Source organism: Danio rerio, chromosome 20, assembly GCF_049306965.1.
Source record: "Danio rerio strain Tuebingen ecotype United States chromosome 20, GRCz12tu, whole genome shotgun sequence".
Classification (NCBI taxonomy): Eukaryota; Metazoa; Chordata; class Actinopteri; order Cypriniformes; family Danionidae; genus Danio; species Danio rerio.
The window spans coordinates 32,471,799-32,492,500 of NC_133195.1; the positions used below are offsets into that span (position 1 = coordinate 32,471,799).

The 20,702-nt window shown below is 31.9% G+C and overlaps 2 protein-coding genes across 6 annotated transcripts in view; both read left to right on the plus strand.

The window, feature by feature from the left end:
• The window catches only part of mboat2b (membrane bound O-acyltransferase domain containing 2b), a 49,801-nt gene extending 32,063 nt beyond the window's left edge, over positions 1-17,738 (plus strand). Inside the window, 10 exon segments of the mRNA NM_001278602.1 lie at positions 742-837; positions 923-978; positions 6,180-6,234; positions 6,400-6,583; positions 7,853-8,045; positions 11,260-11,363; positions 11,453-11,517; positions 13,367-13,499; positions 16,289-16,440; positions 16,525-17,738. Of these exon segments, the coding sequence (NP_001265531.1) occupies positions 742-837; positions 923-978; positions 6,180-6,234; positions 6,400-6,583; positions 7,853-8,045; positions 11,260-11,363; positions 11,453-11,517; positions 13,367-13,499; positions 16,289-16,440; positions 16,525-16,675 (1,189 nt within the window). The 3' untranslated portion in view covers positions 16,676-17,738.
• A 740-nt stretch (positions 17,739-18,478) lies between these two features.
• kidins220b (kinase D-interacting substrate 220b) overlaps positions 18,479-20,702 on the plus strand; it is a 56,997-nt gene continuing 54,773 nt past the window's right edge. For 4 of the 5 annotated variants that reach the window (XM_005160637.6, XM_005160638.6, XM_005160639.6 and 1 more), the window contains exon 1: positions 18,479-18,620. The gene's annotated coding sequence lies outside the window, so the exon portion shown is untranslated. 5 annotated transcript variants of the gene reach the window in all.

A 20,702-nucleotide genomic window follows, 5' to 3' on the forward strand; every position in this document is an offset into this window, starting at 1 on the left:
CAAAAAGTAGGTTAAAAAAATAATAAAATTAGGTAAATAATACAATAAAACACCAGAACTTAAATGAACGGTTGACAGGTCACATATTTCCTTACAGGTCACATAAACAAATACATATATAAATCAGATTACACTCTGTAAAGGCATAAGTACAATCCATTTCTCCCAATATTGCAGGTATTTGTCCATTTGTAGTTTTAAAGAAAAAGTCATCCTCTCCATATTTTGAACATTAGATATGATATCCAACCATTCAGATTTTATAGGAGGTTCCAGTTGTAGCCACTTTCGAGAAATTCTTTATTAAAGTTGTGCCCGAATACTTTAAAGTCTCTTGAAATGCCTTTAAAACACATGAAAGTAAAATATTTTCAGTGTTATTGTTAAACACAAATCTCATGTATTTAACTGTTGTGCTGATCAACTATAATCATATCCTGCAACGTGAGTATTGTGCGATTATCGATGCTGGAACATTAAATCGTGCACACATATTTACACACACTCACAGGCTCTGCAGATCACATTTGTGGAAACATCTCTGAGCTATTTGTTAGCTTTCTTGTTTTAAATGTTTCGACTTGTTTTTAAGTTTTAATGGCATCCTGCAGGTCTTATAGTATTAAAGCTCTTACAAACAGTTTATTTGTATTACCTAAAGTGAAAGGGTTATAAAGAAGTGCGTCAATGCATATGAAACAGCTTGGATGTAAAAAAAAAGCTCTTTGTGTTGCTTTGCAGATACTGTTTGGTGGTCGCCCTGGGTTATCTCAGCTTCTGCCAAATCACTCGGGTTTACGTCTTCGATTACGGAATGTACTCTGCTGATTTTACGGGGTAAGAAAAAACGCCTTTCACTCTGAGGTTCCTCAGCTTCATTGTTTTTATTGTCTACCCACAATTTTCTTTTACTTCCTTACAGGCCAATGATGGTCATCACACAGAAAATAACCAGTGTGGCTTTTGAGATCCATGATGGTGAGTGTGTGTATGTGTGTTTGGTTGAAATTCAGAAAACACAGCGGAATGACGCATTGGGGTTCAGTTCTGGATGCTGTTCCAGACGGCTGCTGTTGTGATTGTTAAATGTGCTGCCAAAGGGCCAGAGAAACTAATTAAAGGAATGGAAGGCAGAAGGGTGAAATGAAAGCAAATGAAAACAACTCGCTCCTTCGCTTTGCCCCTCTATTGTTCCACAGGGTGACAGATTACCCTTATGATGCAAGCTCCTCACACCACTCTTCTTAATATTACCGTTATCACTAATTTATTTCTTTGTCCTCTGCTGAGTTCAGCTGCTGGCCTGCAAACCTTTGTCATGGAGATGACAAAGAGCAGATTCACTTTAGATTTGCTTTTTGTCCTCTCTGTAACCTTACTGCATCGCTTGTGCAGGAGAGGGTGATATTGGGGGATTTGACAGCTTCTGCTGTGCCAGATTTTTTCCTTTCATTTAATTTAATCAAATTTTAATTTGTGCAAATATATATATATATATATATATATATATATATATATATATATATATATATATATATATATATAATTTTTTTTTTTTTTTTTTTGTATTGCTTGTTTTTACTCAGTTTATCTTAATGCCTTTTATTTTGGCCAAGGTTTTTGTTTTGTTTTTCATTATTATTATTATTATTATTATTATTTATTTATTTATTTATTTAATTATTTTTTTATTTCTGTATTTATTTTTATTATTTTATTTTTTAGAATTTCAGATTTTAGGACTGAAATTTAATATACTATTTAATTTTATCTACAAATATAAATATTTTTGTCTGTTTTTAACAATAAATTGTTTTTACTCATATTATGTCAGTACCTTTTATTCTGGCCAGGGTTTTGTTTTGTTTTTGTTTTTGTTTTTGTATTATTATTATTATTATTATTATTATTATTATTATTATTATTATTATTATATTTTAATTTATTTATCAATTTATTGTTGTTTTTGTTGTTATTATTGTTATTATTGTTGTTATTTTATTATTTATTTTTTGGAATTTCAGCTAAGACCTTTGAAATTTAATATACATTTTAATTTAATCTATAAAGTTTGTTTGTTTTTAACAATACATTGTTTGTTTTTACTCTTTACTGCTGATTATGTCAGTACCTTTTGATTCTGACCAGGGGTCCGTTCTTTGTTCCTCACTTAAATAATCTAAGATGATTTGGCAGATCCTGGATTTGTTAATCTTGATAAATGATCTCTAGCTAATTTGGTTTTTCAAACAATTTCGCAAATCAGGTTAAAATGTCTGGATGAACAGATCTAAGATCACTGCGTGTGTTGTGAAGGACAAATCTATCAATCCTCGAAATCATGATTAGCAAAGTAACGGTTGGCTGACTGCATAGCAGCGTAATGACATCATCTGATTAATATTCATTTATCCATGTGAGCAAAATTACATAACATTTATAATGGTTTGTTAAATATGATACGCAATAACTTCAACTTTGTAGTGGTCTACAGGGTTTACACTTTCATGTGTCAAGAGTAGCCTATTTAGCAATTTGTTAAGTTTTACAGTTAGAGTGGATTTTCTTTATTATAGTAGCCGTTTTTTTAATTGGTAGCCTATAAAGAATAACTAGATGTTTAAATTTAATTTTGCATCACAAAAGCATTTTGATATTGGTAAAGTTGTCTGCAACTTTTGCGTAGCATCAAATCACCATAACTGTCAAAACATGTGCATGACTGCATAAATTATTATTCCTTTAAAAAAAAGTCACATATTGTGCATGTCTTTTATCATACTGTATAGTACTGAAACGATTGTACGCGTTTATATCTAAAAAGTTCTTATCAATAAATTTTCTCTTTGAACCACCAGGTGACAGTCTTTGTACTTTTATTTCGCAGTGCAGATTGCATAAGTTTTATTAATTTTATAAATATATTTAAACTTAGTTAAAAAAAAAATATATATATATTTACTATTTTCTCAAGTGTATATAACTACTACTGTAAGAAAATATCAGTAATCGGTACATACATTCACTATTACCTTTGCTTTAACTGACCCCATCTAATCCTGTTTATATGAAACAAGCCTGCTCCCCAGCAGGTTTGAGCTACCAGACCTGTTGCTATGACAACAACTCTTGGATGAGTTTTGAAGAACGAAACGATCCTGGATCGTGTCAAGTCATCAATAACCAAATCCAGCTAACTGAGTATTTACGTATGAAGAACGGACCTTAGGTTTTTCTTTTTTTTTCTTTTTGTTTTGTATTATTATTATTATTATTATTATTATTATTATAACTTATATTAAGTTTTTTAGAGTTTCAGATTTTAAGATTTAAATTTATTATACATTTTAATTTTATTTATAAATGTAAATAAGTGTTTGTTTTTATGTAGTTTTTGTAGAATTAGTTTTTTGTTGTAGTTATATATTATATATTATAAAAAATTATATTAAGAATTTCTAAGTTGTTAGTTTTTTTATATATTTAACGCTTTTACAATAGTAGCTACACTGTAACAACGTATTGCACTGATATAGAGTCAAACTGATGTGCTGTCACAGATGTGCTATCTATCAGTTTTTAATATCATAATTATTCTTTTTTTATTTATTAGAGTCTGTTTTTAGCCTTCATTGCGTAACATAAAGCTATTTTTGCACTGATCCCAGACATCATTTGTTCATTTGTTCTGACTAATCTTTTAGTTCATGTCCATCATATTCCAGGTAAAAAGAGAAAATAATCAAATTAGACAAAGTACCTTTCATTTTTAAAGTATTTAGTCCAGTGGATTATCCAAAAAGGGACATTGCCTCATTGGTTATTTAATATAAAGCATTTTACATCGATTTCCAGCATGAATAACTAAATCATGCGTACATTCTGTTTCTGTGATATAAAATAACTCATTTTGGTAAATAAATCGTTATTTTAAATCGGTATATAAATTGTTAGTTGTCTGCCAGGACTCTTATAAAGTGGTTTCACTTGCCTGTTGCCCTGAATAACCTGTCGTTGATATTCCCTGTGGTCTTTAGGACACTAATAGGAACACAGTTCCCAATAGAAGGCCTTGCTGACCTCCATGCTTAGGAAATGTCGGTCCTTATTGTAGATGAAGGTCTGTCGCTGCATTGTTTGTTGCTCATAAACCGTAGTGAAGGCATTTTAAGTGGCCTGTCCTCTTGTTATGTGCATAAGGGTGGCAATAAAACACAAGAAATTATTCAAGCCACTTACCTCGGGTCGCCTTTCCTTTGTCTTATCATGCAGGAAGACAAACAGCTGAGGCAGAGGAGACTCACGAGTCGACCAGATAAACTCTGAGCCAAGTCAATTTACAGCACATTTCTTCCTTCTCTAATTACATCTGTAAATCAGGGAGTGTTAGACCAAACCACTTCTCATGAGTGGACAAACGTACTTTGCGTTTAGAAAGAAACGGCAAGATTTCTAACAGTGAGTTATTTAAATGAATTACACCACATACGCTTTTCTGAAGGACCTTGCACATTCGCATTCTGAGTTTGTCTGTGAATAAAATGCTTTATTTATATGGTACCTGCTAAATTGAATCCTCCAGTATGACTGCAGTATGCCTATTTCACAAGAGGTGTTAGAATATCCTGTGAATAGCATCTGGAACAATGATGACAGGGTTGAGGTGTAATGCGAGTTGTCAAAACCAGTGAATTATATAACATTGTAATAATTTTAGAAGGCTTACAAACACAGAGTTTCACTTAAAGGTGCTTTGTGTTGTTGAATGCGCCTATTTTTTCCATATAGAATACTACAAAGGTAGTAAAAAGTTGGATTAAAATTTTAAATACTTATTGTTAAACATGAAATCAGACTATTTAATTGAATTTCTGCATGCAATACAAGAATAACATTTCATGAGAAAAGACGCTTTCATTTACTATACTTTGATAGTATTGGCCAAGTGCATTAATTAATGCACAGCATTTGTTGGAAAAAAAAAACATAATTTGTAATTTAATATTTTAGTCAAATCTGCAATTGAATGATTCTAATGTTTATTCATTTTATCTCCTACTAAATTACAGAAAAAATGTCAATCTCAAAAGGAAAACAAATGAACTTACAATTTTTTTGTGCAGTAAAAATGCAAAAGAAAACAAAATTCAAACAGTTTAATTTCAAAAGATGTCAAATAATGATCATATTTGTGTTTAAGATCTCTGTAATTTTTATGTAAACCATGCCATAAATTAATAACTGCTACACTACACCAAAGCTAACATGCTGTGGTGATAATGTCAGTAGCTTGACCATAGCTGACAGAATTTTCTTTAATATTTGAACATTTCGATATTATTGTCATCACTCTTTTTTAGTGAATAGATATATGATTTTACATATCCTTTAAAAAGTGGAAAAGTGGAAACAGCAACAGGAAATGGCATTTTCTCAACATGTCAAAAGCACAATCAAATTTTCCAGACCTGAGCTAACTTCAGTGTATAAGGGTCAAAGTTGACATTAATCATTGGAGGCCAATAAAGACTTCATTATGCTAATTTTGTTATGACTTGTTTCCTCTACAGAAAACGGAGAAAAATGTCATTTAAACACCCAAAAAGTTATGGTAACTCACATTATTTGAGGAAACCGATTGCAAAAAATCATTTAAGTCCAAAAAGTAATCTTAATGAATAGTGTGAACTTAATCCATTTAAGTAAATGAAGCAATTTGAGCACAGTAAAACCCAATAAATAAAGAGAACTCAAACCAACTGAGTACTGGGAAACATATTAAGTTTAGACAACTCAAACCGTTTGAGGGAACCGATTGCTACAAACCAGTTCAGTAAAAAAAACTAATCTATATGAGTACAGTGAACTTCATTTAAGTTGAAGTATTGAGGTATTCAATTAACTCATTACCTTCAACTGAGTTCAACGCTCTTTTTAAATGAGTAGAATTAACTTTCAATACATTTTGAGTTAACTACACTCATTTCATTTGATAAAGTTGACTGTTGGCATATAGTGAAGTAATGTACGTTTCTTTAAATTTTCCATGGATTTTCATTGAATAAGAGTTTTCACTGGGGAGCGAATTACAGATTTCTGGCAACATATTTTTAAAAATAAAGTTATTTACTACCTTGGACTTTTATTAGTTTCTGAATGTTGATATTTTGTGTTTACAGGAATGGCGAGGAAGGTAGAACAGCTCAACCAGGGTCAAAAACTGTTGGCTATAAGGTATGTACATATGAAAGTAGCTTAAATTTAAACACTTTAAAAAAGATGAGAGTATAAACTGTATTGCCTTTCATATTTATCACTGCCAGATATCTTAGTAGCATAGGATGTTACTCTTGTGATAAAGCAGTTCTAATATCATCTTTTTCTCTGTGTTTCATCCAGACGGATGCCCAGTTTATTGGAGTACTTCAGTTATAATTGTAATTTCATGGGCATTTTGGCTGGTCCCACCTGCTCTTATAATGATTACATTGCATTCATCGAGGGCACGCCGTATCGCCACAGAGACCTCGAGCCTAAAGGAAAAGTCAATGGGAAGAGCAGACTGAATGACCCTTCACCAAATGTTAGTATTATTTATTTTTTACTTGGGGAAAAAAAAAAGAAATTTTAAATATATTTTATAATACTACTTAATGTATTAACAGCTCTCTTAATTTGCCATTAATAAGCACATTTTCAAGTAATTTTCTTTGTGGTTTATTTTGTGAACTACCGTGTCACTGTTCCAGGTTTTCACTTTGTAATATGTTCATATTTTAAATACAGTCAAACCCAAAAGTATTCATTCAATGGGCTATATGCACAGCTAGTGTTTTTCAGCCAGTGATGAACTTCGGGGGAAAGCTTTATGTGACTATTTTCAATTTCATAAGGTTCTTTTTACAACATCGATGGTGTAATGTAATTAACATATAATCAGTTAAATAGACTTAAGCATCCATGTTGGTTGTTAAAGCGTAAAAAAAAAAGTTTAAATTCAGGCACCATCAATAGCAGCATGCTCTCGCAGAAACTCCATTAAAAATACTGGAGTAAAATTAATATCCATATTTTAAAAAACATGGCGTGGAAAAATATTGTTTAATGCAATCCTTCTTGTTTGGTCTGATACCCATTTAATATTGTATCTTAGCCAGGCAGTGAGGATTGCTGTTTTTTAAAGAAATCTGATCTTAAACATGGTAATTTTGCATGGCATGACAATTACCCAGAAGCCCTGGGTGTTGGCTGGCTGGCTGAAATTAAAAGTCTGTGTGCATATATCCCATTTGGTGCTTGACTGTATATGTATATATTATTTCCTTAATTTTTAGGAATTAGGATTTTTATATTGTTCATAATTTTTTATTTATAAATAATATAATGTATTTTTTTTATTTGAAAAATATATATTTTTGGAAAAACATTATTTGTAGTTTATTAAGTGTTTTACTAAAAACCGAGAGCTGATAAAAACTATGAAGTGGTGTTTTTTTATTTATTTTATCATTATTTTTTTTATACAGAGCTGTAATTTATTCCTTTGAGCAAGGCTTTGAAGTGTTATCAATGTATATTTTTGTATTATTATATAACTTTATTCAATTAGTAAAAATGTATTTATTTATTTATTTATTTATTTTTTAAACCAAAGTGCATTAAAATAGTATGAATGGCTTTAAATTTAATTGTTGGTGTCCTTGTGGAATAAACCTATTAACCTATTTTAAACATCAAACCCCAAATCCCAAGATTTTAACCAACAGTGTATATTATCTGTAGTTTATTTTAAAATTATTCCAAAATTGTCTACATTTGTTGTAAATCAGTCTGTGTGTGTGCTTGTCAACAGACAGAGGTGATCCGAAAGCTGTCCACCTGCTTCATCTCTCTGCTGGTTTTCCTCTCCGTTTGCAAGGTGTTTCCCGTGGAGCGTAACGTCGATGATGATTTTATTGCCACCTCACCCTTCTATGTTCAGGTGGTCTACCTGTATTTGTCCATGCTGACCACCCGGCCTAAATACTACTTTGTTTGGACTCTGGGTGCGTGGACTTCCTGCCTCTCCTTCTCTTCACATCCCTCTGATTTACTTTCTCCTTTTATTTTTGAATCTTTACTGAATGCTTTCTGTCTTCTTCTGTTCTGATTTCATAGTTTATTAGCAGAAGCATCATGCACTTGGTTAGCATAAGTTTATATGTCTCTTAGAGATGTTTATAAATCTTTTTAATTAAAAAATATATTGATCATAATGAAAATATAGAATTTTTACCTCAGACTTGATATTGTGTCACTTTTAGTTGTACTTATTCGTGAGCTAATCATAAATTTCACAATAATTTACAGTTTATGTACCAAAAATCATCATCACTATATATGCCAAGAATCAAAGTGCAGTCTTAAAATGCTAATTAACCGCCTTTTAAATACATTATACCCTCCCCCTATGCTTTAAACCGCTATTTTACCCAGTTGTCAGCAAGAATAATTTAAATAATCATTTTAAATATAAGAAAAATTTACTATGATTCCTTAATCGTTTATATATTTCATATGTAATTTTGAATTTGAATTTTCTTTTGTTTTTTTAAATATTTCCCAAATGATGTTTAACAGAGCAAGGAAATTTTCACAGTATGTCTGATAATATTTTTCTTTTCTGGAGAAAGTCTTATTTGTTTCATTTTGGCTAGAATAAAAGCAGTTTTAGTTTTGTAAACACCATTTTAAGGTCAAAATTATTAGCCCCTTTAAGCTATTTTTTTTCTCGATAGTCTACAGAACAAACCATTGTTATACAATAACTTGCCTAATTACCCTAACCTGCCTAGTTAACCTAGTTAAGCCTTTAAATGTCACTTTAAGCTGTATAGATGGGTCTTAAACACATCTAATAAAATTTTTATTTACTGTCATCATGGCAAAGATAAAATAAATCAGTTATTAGAAATGAGTCATTAAAACTATTATGTTTAGAAATGTGTTGAAAAAAAATCTTCTCCTGTTAAAAATAAACAGACGGGCTAATTTACATAACAGTAGCTTACTATAGCGACGGAGGAGACCGCGAGTAATTAAAATGCTCCAACTACTTAAAAAAACAGACAGTTGTGCACAATTCACAATTCAACGTTACTTGTGGATCCAGACACAAGTGTGTCTGCAGAGTGAGTTTTCTGCACCGTGTCGCCATCTATAATGGATCAGCTGATCGCCGCAGCTGTTTAACATCACTGTCCATGTCACAGTTTGCTGAACAGCGCCAGATGATGACAGTAAATAATATTTGACTAGATATTTTTCAAGACACTTCTAAACATCTTAAAGTGATATTCAAAGGCTTAACTAGGTTAATTAAGTTAACTAGGCAGGTTAGGATAATTCGGCAAGATATTGTATAACGATGGTTTGTTCTGTAGACTATTGAAATATAGCTTAAAGAGGCTAATCATTTTGAACTTAAAATGTTTTTTTTTTTTTTTTTAAATGAACACTGCTTTTATTCTAATCAAAATAAAACAAATAAGACTTTCTTCAGAAGAAAAAATATCAGACATACTGTGAAAATTTCCTTGTTCTGTTTAACAACATTTGGGAAATATTTAATAAAAGAAAGAAAATAAATCAAAGGGAGGCTAATAATTCTGACTTTAACTGTATATGTTCAAAAATATATGTATATGTTTTCACTGAGCAGGTAAATTTAAAGGTACAGTAAATATATATGTCTGTATTAGGGAAAAAATTGCATTCCAAATATTATATAAATGTATAAATTATAAATTTAATTTAAATACAAGAATTATTCTGTTACTAAGTAAAATATCGAAGTGTTAATGGAAAGCATCACTGATGCACCGAGATATCGAATTTAACCGAATCAATGGCATGATAACTGTAACGGAACCGTAAAACCAGTGTAAGTTCACACCGCTAATATATATATATATATATATATATATATATATATATATATATATATATATATATATATATATATATATATATATATATATATATATATATATATATATATATATATATATATATATAAAATCTTATGAATCCTATGCAGACTTTAGAATGGATCCTGTTTAATATTTATATATATATATATATATATATATATATATATATATATATATACATACACACACACACACACACACACACACATATATATAATCCTATGCAGACTTTAGAATGGATCCTGTTTAATATTTTTATATATATATATATATATATATATATATATATATATATATATATATATATATATATATATATATATATATATATATATATACACATAAAGAGAGCGAGAGAGAGAAAGAGAGCGAGTAGTTCAAATAAACCTAAGAACATACATGATTATATATTGACATTTCATCATACATCACTTTTCATACTGCAGTTAATATTCTGTTTATGTATATAAAATCACGATCACTTTTGCTCATTTATTTTAATAGACATTAAAATGTGATTTTGATCAATATGTACAGTTTATTGACAATTAAATATTTTTAGTTTTTCCTTTTCATTTTATTCTTTTATGAAATCCATTCGACATATAATTAAGCATGCAACCCTTCATTCTCAAAGAGCATGACACTTCAGTTTTCTAGTTTTCAACTTGTCTTTTCGATCTACCTAATGTGTTATAAATGCGTCTGTTGAACCATACCGGAAAGAACCATTTAATCAAGCTTGAGTGGTAGTTTGTCTTTTACATTCCATCATTATCATTTATGCCGCACCGTGGGCACAATTAATTACACATGAGGATGCATCATCCATCATTTGTTTTGAGGACTGGTTTTGTGACCTATTTGAATTGGGATCAACATCTTACACAACACAGACATGCTTCTTATAGCTTGTGTTTCACTGCCCTCTTCAGACAAAAGATTGAAATAAAAGTCATATTCCTTTTCAATAGTTCAGCCCATACTGTACTGTACATTAAATTAAATTTTAATTTAGTTTATTAAACACTGTACAAATTATTTTCAGAATTTTCATTTAAAACTCATATTCCTGTGCAAGCATTCTAATTCGACCATTTACTATACATTTACTATTTTATTTATTTTAATTTGACAATTGATGATAAATGACTCGTTTTGACAAACACATACATGCCCCATTTCATATAAATGTTCAAAGCAAACATGGAGACGTGTTCTAGGTTTAATTAGAGTTAATATGTCTGATGTAAAAGTATTTTGACTCTCATGCTGTCTTTCTCATTAGCTGATGCCATCAACAATGCTGCAGGATTTGGCTTTAATGGCTATGACAGTGATGGTTCACCTCGGTGGGATCTCCTTTCCAACATCAGAATTCTGAATATAGAGGTCAGCTAAACTGTTTTTATTTTATTTCATTTGTTTATTAGTATTCTTTGAGTTAATTAGAAGTCATAATCAGACAAATTTGTTTTTAGCTTGCCACCAGCTTTAAGGTTTTCTTGGATAACTGGAACATCCAAACAGCACATTGGCTTAAAAGGTAAGAACCAGAAGAGTACTATCTTACACTTTTGTATAATGTACTTTTGATAAGATTTATGTTTGCAAATGAATTTATTCTTACTAATCAAGTTAATAAAAAATACTATAAAACAGTACTATTATGACATGTTATTACAAAACAACACTTTTTTTTATGTTGTAATTTTTGTCTTAAATTGTCATTTATTCCTGTGATCCTGTTATGAGTTTTCCTTAGCCATTAATTCAGTTTTAAGTGTCACATGACTCTTCAGAAAGCTATATAATTTGCTCATTTGGTGTCTACAATGAACAAACTGCGTCATATTTTCGTGGATGTCACACATTATATACACACACACACACACACACACACACACACACGCATATATATACATATATACAGTTGAAGTCAGAATTATTAGCCCCCTATTATCTAGTAAATCTACCCCTTTATTTCGGGTAGAGTTAAAAAAAGCTTTTAAATCTTTAACACCTTTTTAGGGACAACATTATTAGCCCCTATTAGCTATATTTATTCTTGATTATCTACAGAACAAACCATCGTTACACAGTAACTTGCCTAATTAACCTAACCTGCCTAGTTAACCTAATTAACCTAGTTAAGCCTTTAAATGTCACTTTAAGCTGTATAGAAGTGTCTTGAAAAATATCTAGTCAAATATTATTTACTGTCATCATGGCAAAGATAAAAGAAATAAAAGTTATTAGAAATGAGTTAATAAAACTATTATGTTTAGAAATGTGTTGAAAAAATCTACTCTCCATTAAACAGAAATTGGGGAAAAATTGAACAAGCGGTCTGATAATTCAGGGGGGCTAATAATTCTGACTTCAACTGTATATGTGTGTGTGTATATATATATAAATGGATCATTCACTAGAATAACATTTATGTCAAATATGTTCTATCACTTTTGTTCCATTGTATGCATCCTTTCTGAATGGACTCTTTTCACATTTCCGGGTTACTCAGCGGCGGAAGTTGTCATAGTTGGGTAAACTTGGAATCCAGTGAATGAGAGAGTAATAATGAAAATAATAATAAAATAATAAAAGAAAAACTCAACGGTAGTGTTATCAAGACTTTCAGAAAAATCAAAACAAAACAATGAACAAATGAACAACAACAAATTTACTGACCCACCCATAGACACTGTATTAGAAAGACATCACATAAGCGGTAATTAGTTTTTTTTGTAATTTGAAGACAAATTATATAATCGTATAGCTTTATAAATGTATTATTATTATTATTATTATTTTGAAACCCTTCAAGGATCTAAGATGCTGATGATTGTTAAACGTGTCATAACCGGTTTGTGATAGGGGTCTATTATTAAAGTATTACTTTCTTAACAAAAAAGGAGAGAAAAAACTCATTTGAATAAACCATGCTAGTTTGATTTTATAGACCATTATGTTCTGTCTGTGTGCAAAAATGCAACATGCTGTTTTCCCAAACACAAAACCTGTACAGTACATTTTATTCTAATGAATTGTTTATCATCAGCAGTAATAATTTTTTTAAATTAAAAATTGAATTATAAACAATATTACTTTATAACAAAAATTTTATTTTTGACATATTGCTGCCCCGATTAACACAGTTGTAATTAATATGGTACATTTAATACATGACCCTTATAATGTAAAAACAAATATATACTATGTCTTTAAGAAACATGTAAATTGTTGACCCTATCATCAAGAAATACTATACTAAGGATAAAGGCATTAGTTGAAAAGATTTTCTTTCCTCTAATTTCCATCCTTTGTTCATTTATATGTAAGCATGATATTTGCATACTGGTTTACTATGTGTGACACGATGTGTTGTCCTGTAGGGTGTGTTATGAACGCTGTCCTTACAATCCCACTGCTGCCACCTTCCTGCTGTCAGCCATGTGGCATGGGGCTTATCCAGGCTACTACCTCACCTTCCTCACGGGCATCGTCATCACTCTCGCAGCCAGAGCCGTGAGTTTTACCATATTGATACCAAACATGCAGTGCACTTCACAATATTCCTTTCATTTTCGTCTGAGGGAGCTATTTGCTTGACCATAAGGAGCACAAGGAGTAGAATTATAGTTACAGTACCTTTAGGGTCACCTGCTGTATTATTGTTATCAGGGGGAATGAGATCTGTCTGTTAGTAGTACAATAAACAAAATGCACAACTATGGAGTGCTCAGCATATGTACAGTATACACCTGTGTACACACAATGTATATGTATATACATGTGTACACCTTTTACAAATCTCTCATTTAAATTAATATTTTCTATAGGATGCTGTACAAAATATTATATCTGTGCATATACAATAGTTTAGTCAGTATCGAAGCCAAATCTGGAGCTAATCTAACAAAATAACTTACGGTAATTGTTCAAAAATTAGTAGTTAAATTTATGGGGAAAATATTAAATAACATTTTCAAAAATAGGAAAAATCTATAAAAAACAAAAAATATATAAAGTTTTGTTGAAATTTCGTAGTTTGAAATCTTTTTGCAATATTTTGCATGAATTTCATTTGATTATCTTTTTATGTTCTGTGACTAAAATATTCATATTTTATCTAATATTGTGACTAATATATTATTTTAATAAATATATGTTTATGAAATCTGTTTTGTTCAAATGCACTAATATATATTACCCATGTTTACTGAGAAATGGATAAATTCTTTTTCTAAAAAGGGATGTACTTAATTATGCTGAGCACTGTTTGTGTTTTGCAATATATAACTACTTATGAAATACTGTAGTGCACAGCTGTTCCAATTCCACCTTTCAGAGAATTGTAGTGAGCAAAGTATGCCAAAAGAGAACTTTAGCTCCACTTAGTGGTACAGTACGGTTCGGTTCGGTACACTTGTATGGTTGTTTCCACTGTCAAAAGGTAACTAAAAGCGAATCATACCAAACCACTTTTTGGGTATCCTTTACAAAGGGTATCTAGCACACCAAAAGGGTACTAAAAGGCGGAGCTAAACGCTCAACTGAACGCTATTGGTTTACAGAGATACATCACTCGCTCCTGCAACAAGCCAGGAGAATAAAAACAAAGAAATCAGCAATTTTAAATGCACAGTCGAGACATTACACCGTAAAAATCTATACATATAATAAAGGGCCATGGTTGACAGGAGCTCAAACAAACTTTGTCGTCGTCTTAATGAGCAGCCACAAAGCCAAAAAGAAGGACAAAATCTGCTGTGTCCTGTTTTTGTTTTACAAGGCCGTCTAAAAGCATGAGCGGTTTCGCTTTCTCATGTGTGCTTGCCGCTCGTCTATATTTGGAATAGCAAAATTCTTGTACCGAGCTGATGATAATAACGTACGCATGATTATTGAAATTCTTCTGACATCCGATTCTTTCAGAAACTAACCTAAAACATGAACAAACCTCCATGTTTAACTATTATCATCACCTTTTGGACTATTATAAACTCAGAATGATGGAATTGCTCTCTAACAGAGGATACATGTGCTGGTGAAGATTTAAGATACAGATGAGAGGTTTGCACTGACTGTAGGCTATATGTTGTGTCTTTTTGAAGCCAAATAAGGACTAAATTTACTTTATACTGTGTGTAGTTTTCTATAATTGGTAACATATTGAAGACTGTAAGGGGCAGTTGTGTTCATATATGTTGCATTTAGAACGTTAATTTTAATTGATAATTGCAGATGTTACAGTAGGCTATTTTTATCAATGATCTGCAGTTATAATCCAATCGTGTTCATGGAAAAGTTAGTAATATACATTTATACGGATGTATTTATGTGTATAAAGCCTCTGTTTTGTGAGAAGTGCTTCTCATATAATATGTGAACGACCTGTACAGCTTTACTTTGAAATTTCCTCGAGCGAGAATGACGTCAACTGAAACTTTTGGTTGTACACCATTGGTACCCTTTTGACAGTGGAAATGCAGGCCTCATAAAGGTGACCTGTACCAACCAGTACCGTACTATACTGTACCACTCAGTAAAAATGGGCCATAATTACTCTCATGAAACATCTCAAATGATGTCATCAAGACTCTCTTCTAACATTCTCGTCTTTTATAAATTGTACCTCAGCAAAAACATATGCATTTACCATAAAATTAAAGTGCTCTTTTTAATTACTAAGCCTCATGTTGTTTTAATACCTGAGATCTTTGTTTATCTTCAGAACAGATCAAAATTGAAATCCAAAAGCTTTCATCTTTCATAGACCGCAATGGTCTAGAGACCAAAAGTCCAGAAAATTAACCAGAAACATTGTCAAAACATTCCATGTGACTTTAGTGGTTCAACTGTAATCATATGAAGTTCCAAGAACACCAGGCAATACAATGTATTGTCCATATACATATAGTACGAGTCAGCTGCACAACACACAAGCGTTGTATTAAAACTGCACACCCTAATATGGCGCAAAATACATCGATGAACAAAGTTGTTTTTATAGTTTTTTGGCACACAAAAGGGTACTTGGAGCTTTGCATGATTACAACTGGACCATTGAATTGAAATTATTTAATGTTTCATGTTACTTTTCTGGAGTTTTGAACGTCTCTAGACCATTACTGTCTATGGAAGACAGGAGCATGTTCATTTGTGTTCCGGAGATGAACAAAGGTCTCGGGATAAGATCAAATATGCTTGATTGAACAGCAAATTATCTCTTTTGAGGTGAACCAACTGCATATTTTAGTTTTTGGTTGATCTATCTCTTTAAGGATGATGATCATTCTCCTTTTTTCTTTTAGGTGAGGCACAATGTAAGACCACATTTCTTGGGTTCCCCAAGTCACAAATTTGTGTATGACGTCATCACATGGGCAGCTACACAGATCGCCATTTGTTACACAGTAGTTCCCTTTGTGCTGCTTTCTGTGGGCCCCTCGCTCAAGTTCTACAGGTGGGCCTGACAAACCACAACACATTCAAAAACATTCTTTCTCGATCAACAGGTTGACATTCTGCTTTCTCTATATCTCTGCAGGTCATGGTACTTCTGCCTCCACATAGGCTGTATACTGCTGGCCATCGCTCTGCCGGTCAAACCACGGCATCTACGGCTGAAGGAGCAGCTATCCGCCGCACAGCCAAGCCTGGAGAGCACAGACAGCAACCAGAAACAAAAAGCCACATGAGTCCTGGAACAACTTACCAAACGTCTTTACACTCACAGACTGGGCAAATGTACCTATTCTCCAGCCACACTTGAAGAGAGTCAGATCAACTAAAGCTCACAAATAAACCAACCAACCAGCGTCTGCCTGGACTGATAGAGTAACGTCATCCCTTGGCTCATGTAGTGGTAATGGGATTCGACAGTGATTCAAAATGTTGGAATCAAATCTGACTGGTATACGAAGAGTTTTATTGCCAAGAAAATACTGTTGTATAGATTAATGTGACCTTCCCTTTGTAATCCAACTTGTCACAGCAAGTATTAGTGTCCTAACCTGGTGGTGTTGGGCTGTAAATAGGATTTTCTTGCAAAATGACAAGCAGAAAGCTGGAAATGGTATATTTGAAAACAGACGAGTTTTCATGTGCTAGGGGTAAAAATAAATACGACTAAATAAACTAACAGGGAACATAATAACACTGAAATTATTGGATTATTGGAACGGAGGGAGATGTGTGCAAAGTTTAAATGTCCTCAAAAATTTAAGACAAGTTTTTGATTGATGATTTTATGGTGGCACCATTAAAACAAACCGGGCTCTTGTTTTTTTTTTTCATGTTATGTTTGTTATGGTCTGTCGTAACGTCTTGTCCATGTAGTCTTCACTTAAGTCGTCTGAAAGTTACACATAATACATTCCACTCTAAAGACCAGAGATTCTTTTCTCATTATTGAAAGTATTTCTCAGCCTAATCCCATCTAAACTGGGAATTTCAGAAAGTATTGGAATGTTAAAGTAATTCCCAGCAAAATAATTTAAAAAAGGAAAGTACTGTTAATTGCATGACCTGAGAGTCAGGCAGACAGTGCTTCTGAATGCACTGTAATGCACATTTTGTATGGTGTTAGTCAGCTTCAAGGTTTGGCCTGCTTAAGGTTGGAAATAAGGCTGATGTTTGTGTTGTAGACGATGTCCACTGGATTTGTTTGAACCATATATGTTCTCTGTGTGGATCTGGAACGATGTTTTTTTTTTTTTTCTTTTGCAAATTATGTGATTAAAAGAGGTCTTTTTACTACTACTATGTTGTATATTTGTCTTCTAATGAACTGTTTATCTAATGTGCATGATTTAGTTACACATTCATTATTCAGTAATGAATAATGTTTGAAGCGTTGATAATTTAGCTTTCCGTATTCTCACATGCTCAAAATCTGCTCTTTGCTCTACAGACATAAACCTTGCACTTTGTGCCACTACAGATAGCAATAAGTTACTTGATCTTACTGACTTCATGATTAGGGGACAGGTTCTACCGTGGGCCATTTTTATGTACCAGTGTGCGATTTGTAATTTTAAAAACAAGTATTTTTTATTTTCTTATACATATTTTACAAGTTATTTGTTTAAAAAAATTGACTTAAAACCATGTAATATCATAGATATTTTTTTAAGTATAGATTGTTTAAAACCAAATCCTTAATTCAAAAGATATTAAAACTTGTTTTATGTTATTTCATATTAGTTCATAAAAATCCTAGTTTTAAAACAATTGTAGCTGAAAACATTTCGACATTTGGAGACAATGGAATATGAAGTACATCGTTTTGCCCATTTATATAAAAAAAGAACAACAAACTGCGCATCAAGATACACAAAATCGCACATTCTAGCAGTGATTACAGTATTATGTAATATCTCTCAATATTACTAATGTGAATATAGTAAACAACAGTAAATTCTCGCTTCTATTCATATGCTAAGTGAGAGGTGACGTCACGCGGTGTGTTGTCAGGGACTCGCCCGAGAGGAAGCAGCAGCGCACAGTGCTTCGCTTCTTCAAAATGGCTGTGGCTGAAGATGGTGAATAGGAAAACAGAAGCGCCGTCGACCGACAGAAAAACACCTTTCTAACCGGACATTGATCAGACTTCAGGATATTTTAGCGTTTCTTTTCAGTGAGGTACGTTTGCTTACAAAAGGCGGATGTGGGCTTTTAAATCGCGTTTGTACGTTGATGCCGCATATGATTGACAGTTCGTAAGCTCTTAAAGCACAGTAACGATCGAGCATCAGGCTGGAGAATTAAGCTGATTTTAACATTCACATGGAATAAAATAATGTATCATTTGTTATGTAAATAGACTAATACAGTGGTAAGGTTCATCTATTCATGATTCTTCCGATTAAGATAATTGTGTTGTCTCTGCATCAATATTCAGACATGTCGGCAACACACTGCCGCCCTGTTTATTTCTAGAAATGCATTCTCTCGTATCAAATTAGAATAATATTAAGACAATAACAATATTTAGACAGTCTAATACATCAGAATTAGCAGGCATGTTATCAACTTGTATGTATTAGCTATTACGTATTTATTTGTTTTTATTTACTCGTGTCACATCTATCTATCTATCTATCTATCTATCTATCTATCTATCTATCTATCTATCTATCTATCTATCTATCTATCTATCTGCCAATATCTATGTTTATTGGCATGACAAATGTTGCAAATGTTTTGCCAAAGCATTTATAAAGTTTACATTAAAAAGACCATAAATATATATTTAAAACAACAACAACAACATAATAAACACAGTAAATATAGTATTGTAATATATAGTGTAATAATAGTAATAATAACTAGATTCTTAAAGTTTGAGAACAAACTTTGAGGCTGGCTTGTGAAAGCCTGACGGTAATAGTTTATTTAGTTTAAACAGTTTTAAAAAGTATGAAAAGATAGATAGATAGATAGATAGATAGATAGATAGATAGATAGATAGATAGATAGATAGATAGATAGATAGATAGATAGATAGATAGATAGATAGATAGAGAGAGAGATAGATAGATTAGCATGTTATTAGCATGATTTTAACGTGAAATAGCATGTTGTTAGCATGATTCTAGCATGAATTAGCATGTTACTAGCATGATTTTAGCATGAATTAGCATGTTGTTAGCATGATTTTAGCATAAATTAGCATGTTACTAGCATGATTCTAGCATGAATTAGCATGTTGTTCGCATGATTCTAGCATGAATTAGCATGTTGTTAGCACGATTCTAGCATGAATTAGCATGTTACTAGCATGAATTAGCATGTACCTAGCATGATTTTAACATGAATTAGCATGTTACTAGCATGATTTTAGCATGAATTAGCATGTTGTTAGCATAATTCTAGCATGAATTAGCACGTTGTTAGCATGATTCTAGCATGAATTAGCATGTTACTAGCATGATTCTAGCATGAATTAGCATGTTACTAGCATGATTCTAGCATGATTTAGCATGTTGTTAGCATGCTTTTAGCATGAATTAGCATGTTACTAGCATGATTCTAGCATGAATTAGCATGTTGTTAGCATGATTTTAGCATGAATTAGCATGTTACTAGAATGATTTTAGCAATAATTAGCATGTTGTTAGCATGATTTTAACATGAATTAGCATGTTGTTAGCACGATTCTAGCATGAATTAGCATGTTACTAGCATGATTCTAGCATGAATTAGCACAATTCTAGCATGAATTAGCATGTTACTAGCATGATTCTAGCATGAATTAGCATGTTGTTAGCATGATTTTAGCATGAATTAGCATGTTACTAGCATGATTTTAGCAATAATTAGCATGTTGTTAGCATGATTTTAACATGAATTAGCATGTTGTTAGCACGATTCTAGCATGAATTAGCATGTTACTAGCATGATTCTAGCATGAATTAGCACAATTCTAGCATGAATTAGCATGTTGTTAGCATGATTCTAGCATGAATTAGCATGTTGTTAGCATGATTCTAGCATGATTTAGCATGTTACTAGCAAGAATCTAGCATGAATTAGCATGCTACTAGCATGATTCTAGCATAAATTAGCATGTTGTTAGCATGCTTCTAGCATAAATTAGCATGTTACTAGCATGATTCTAGCATGAATTAGCATGTTGTTAGCATGATTCTAACATGAATTAGCATGTTACTAGCATGATTTAGCATGTTGTTAGCATGATTCTAGCATGAATTAGCATTTCAC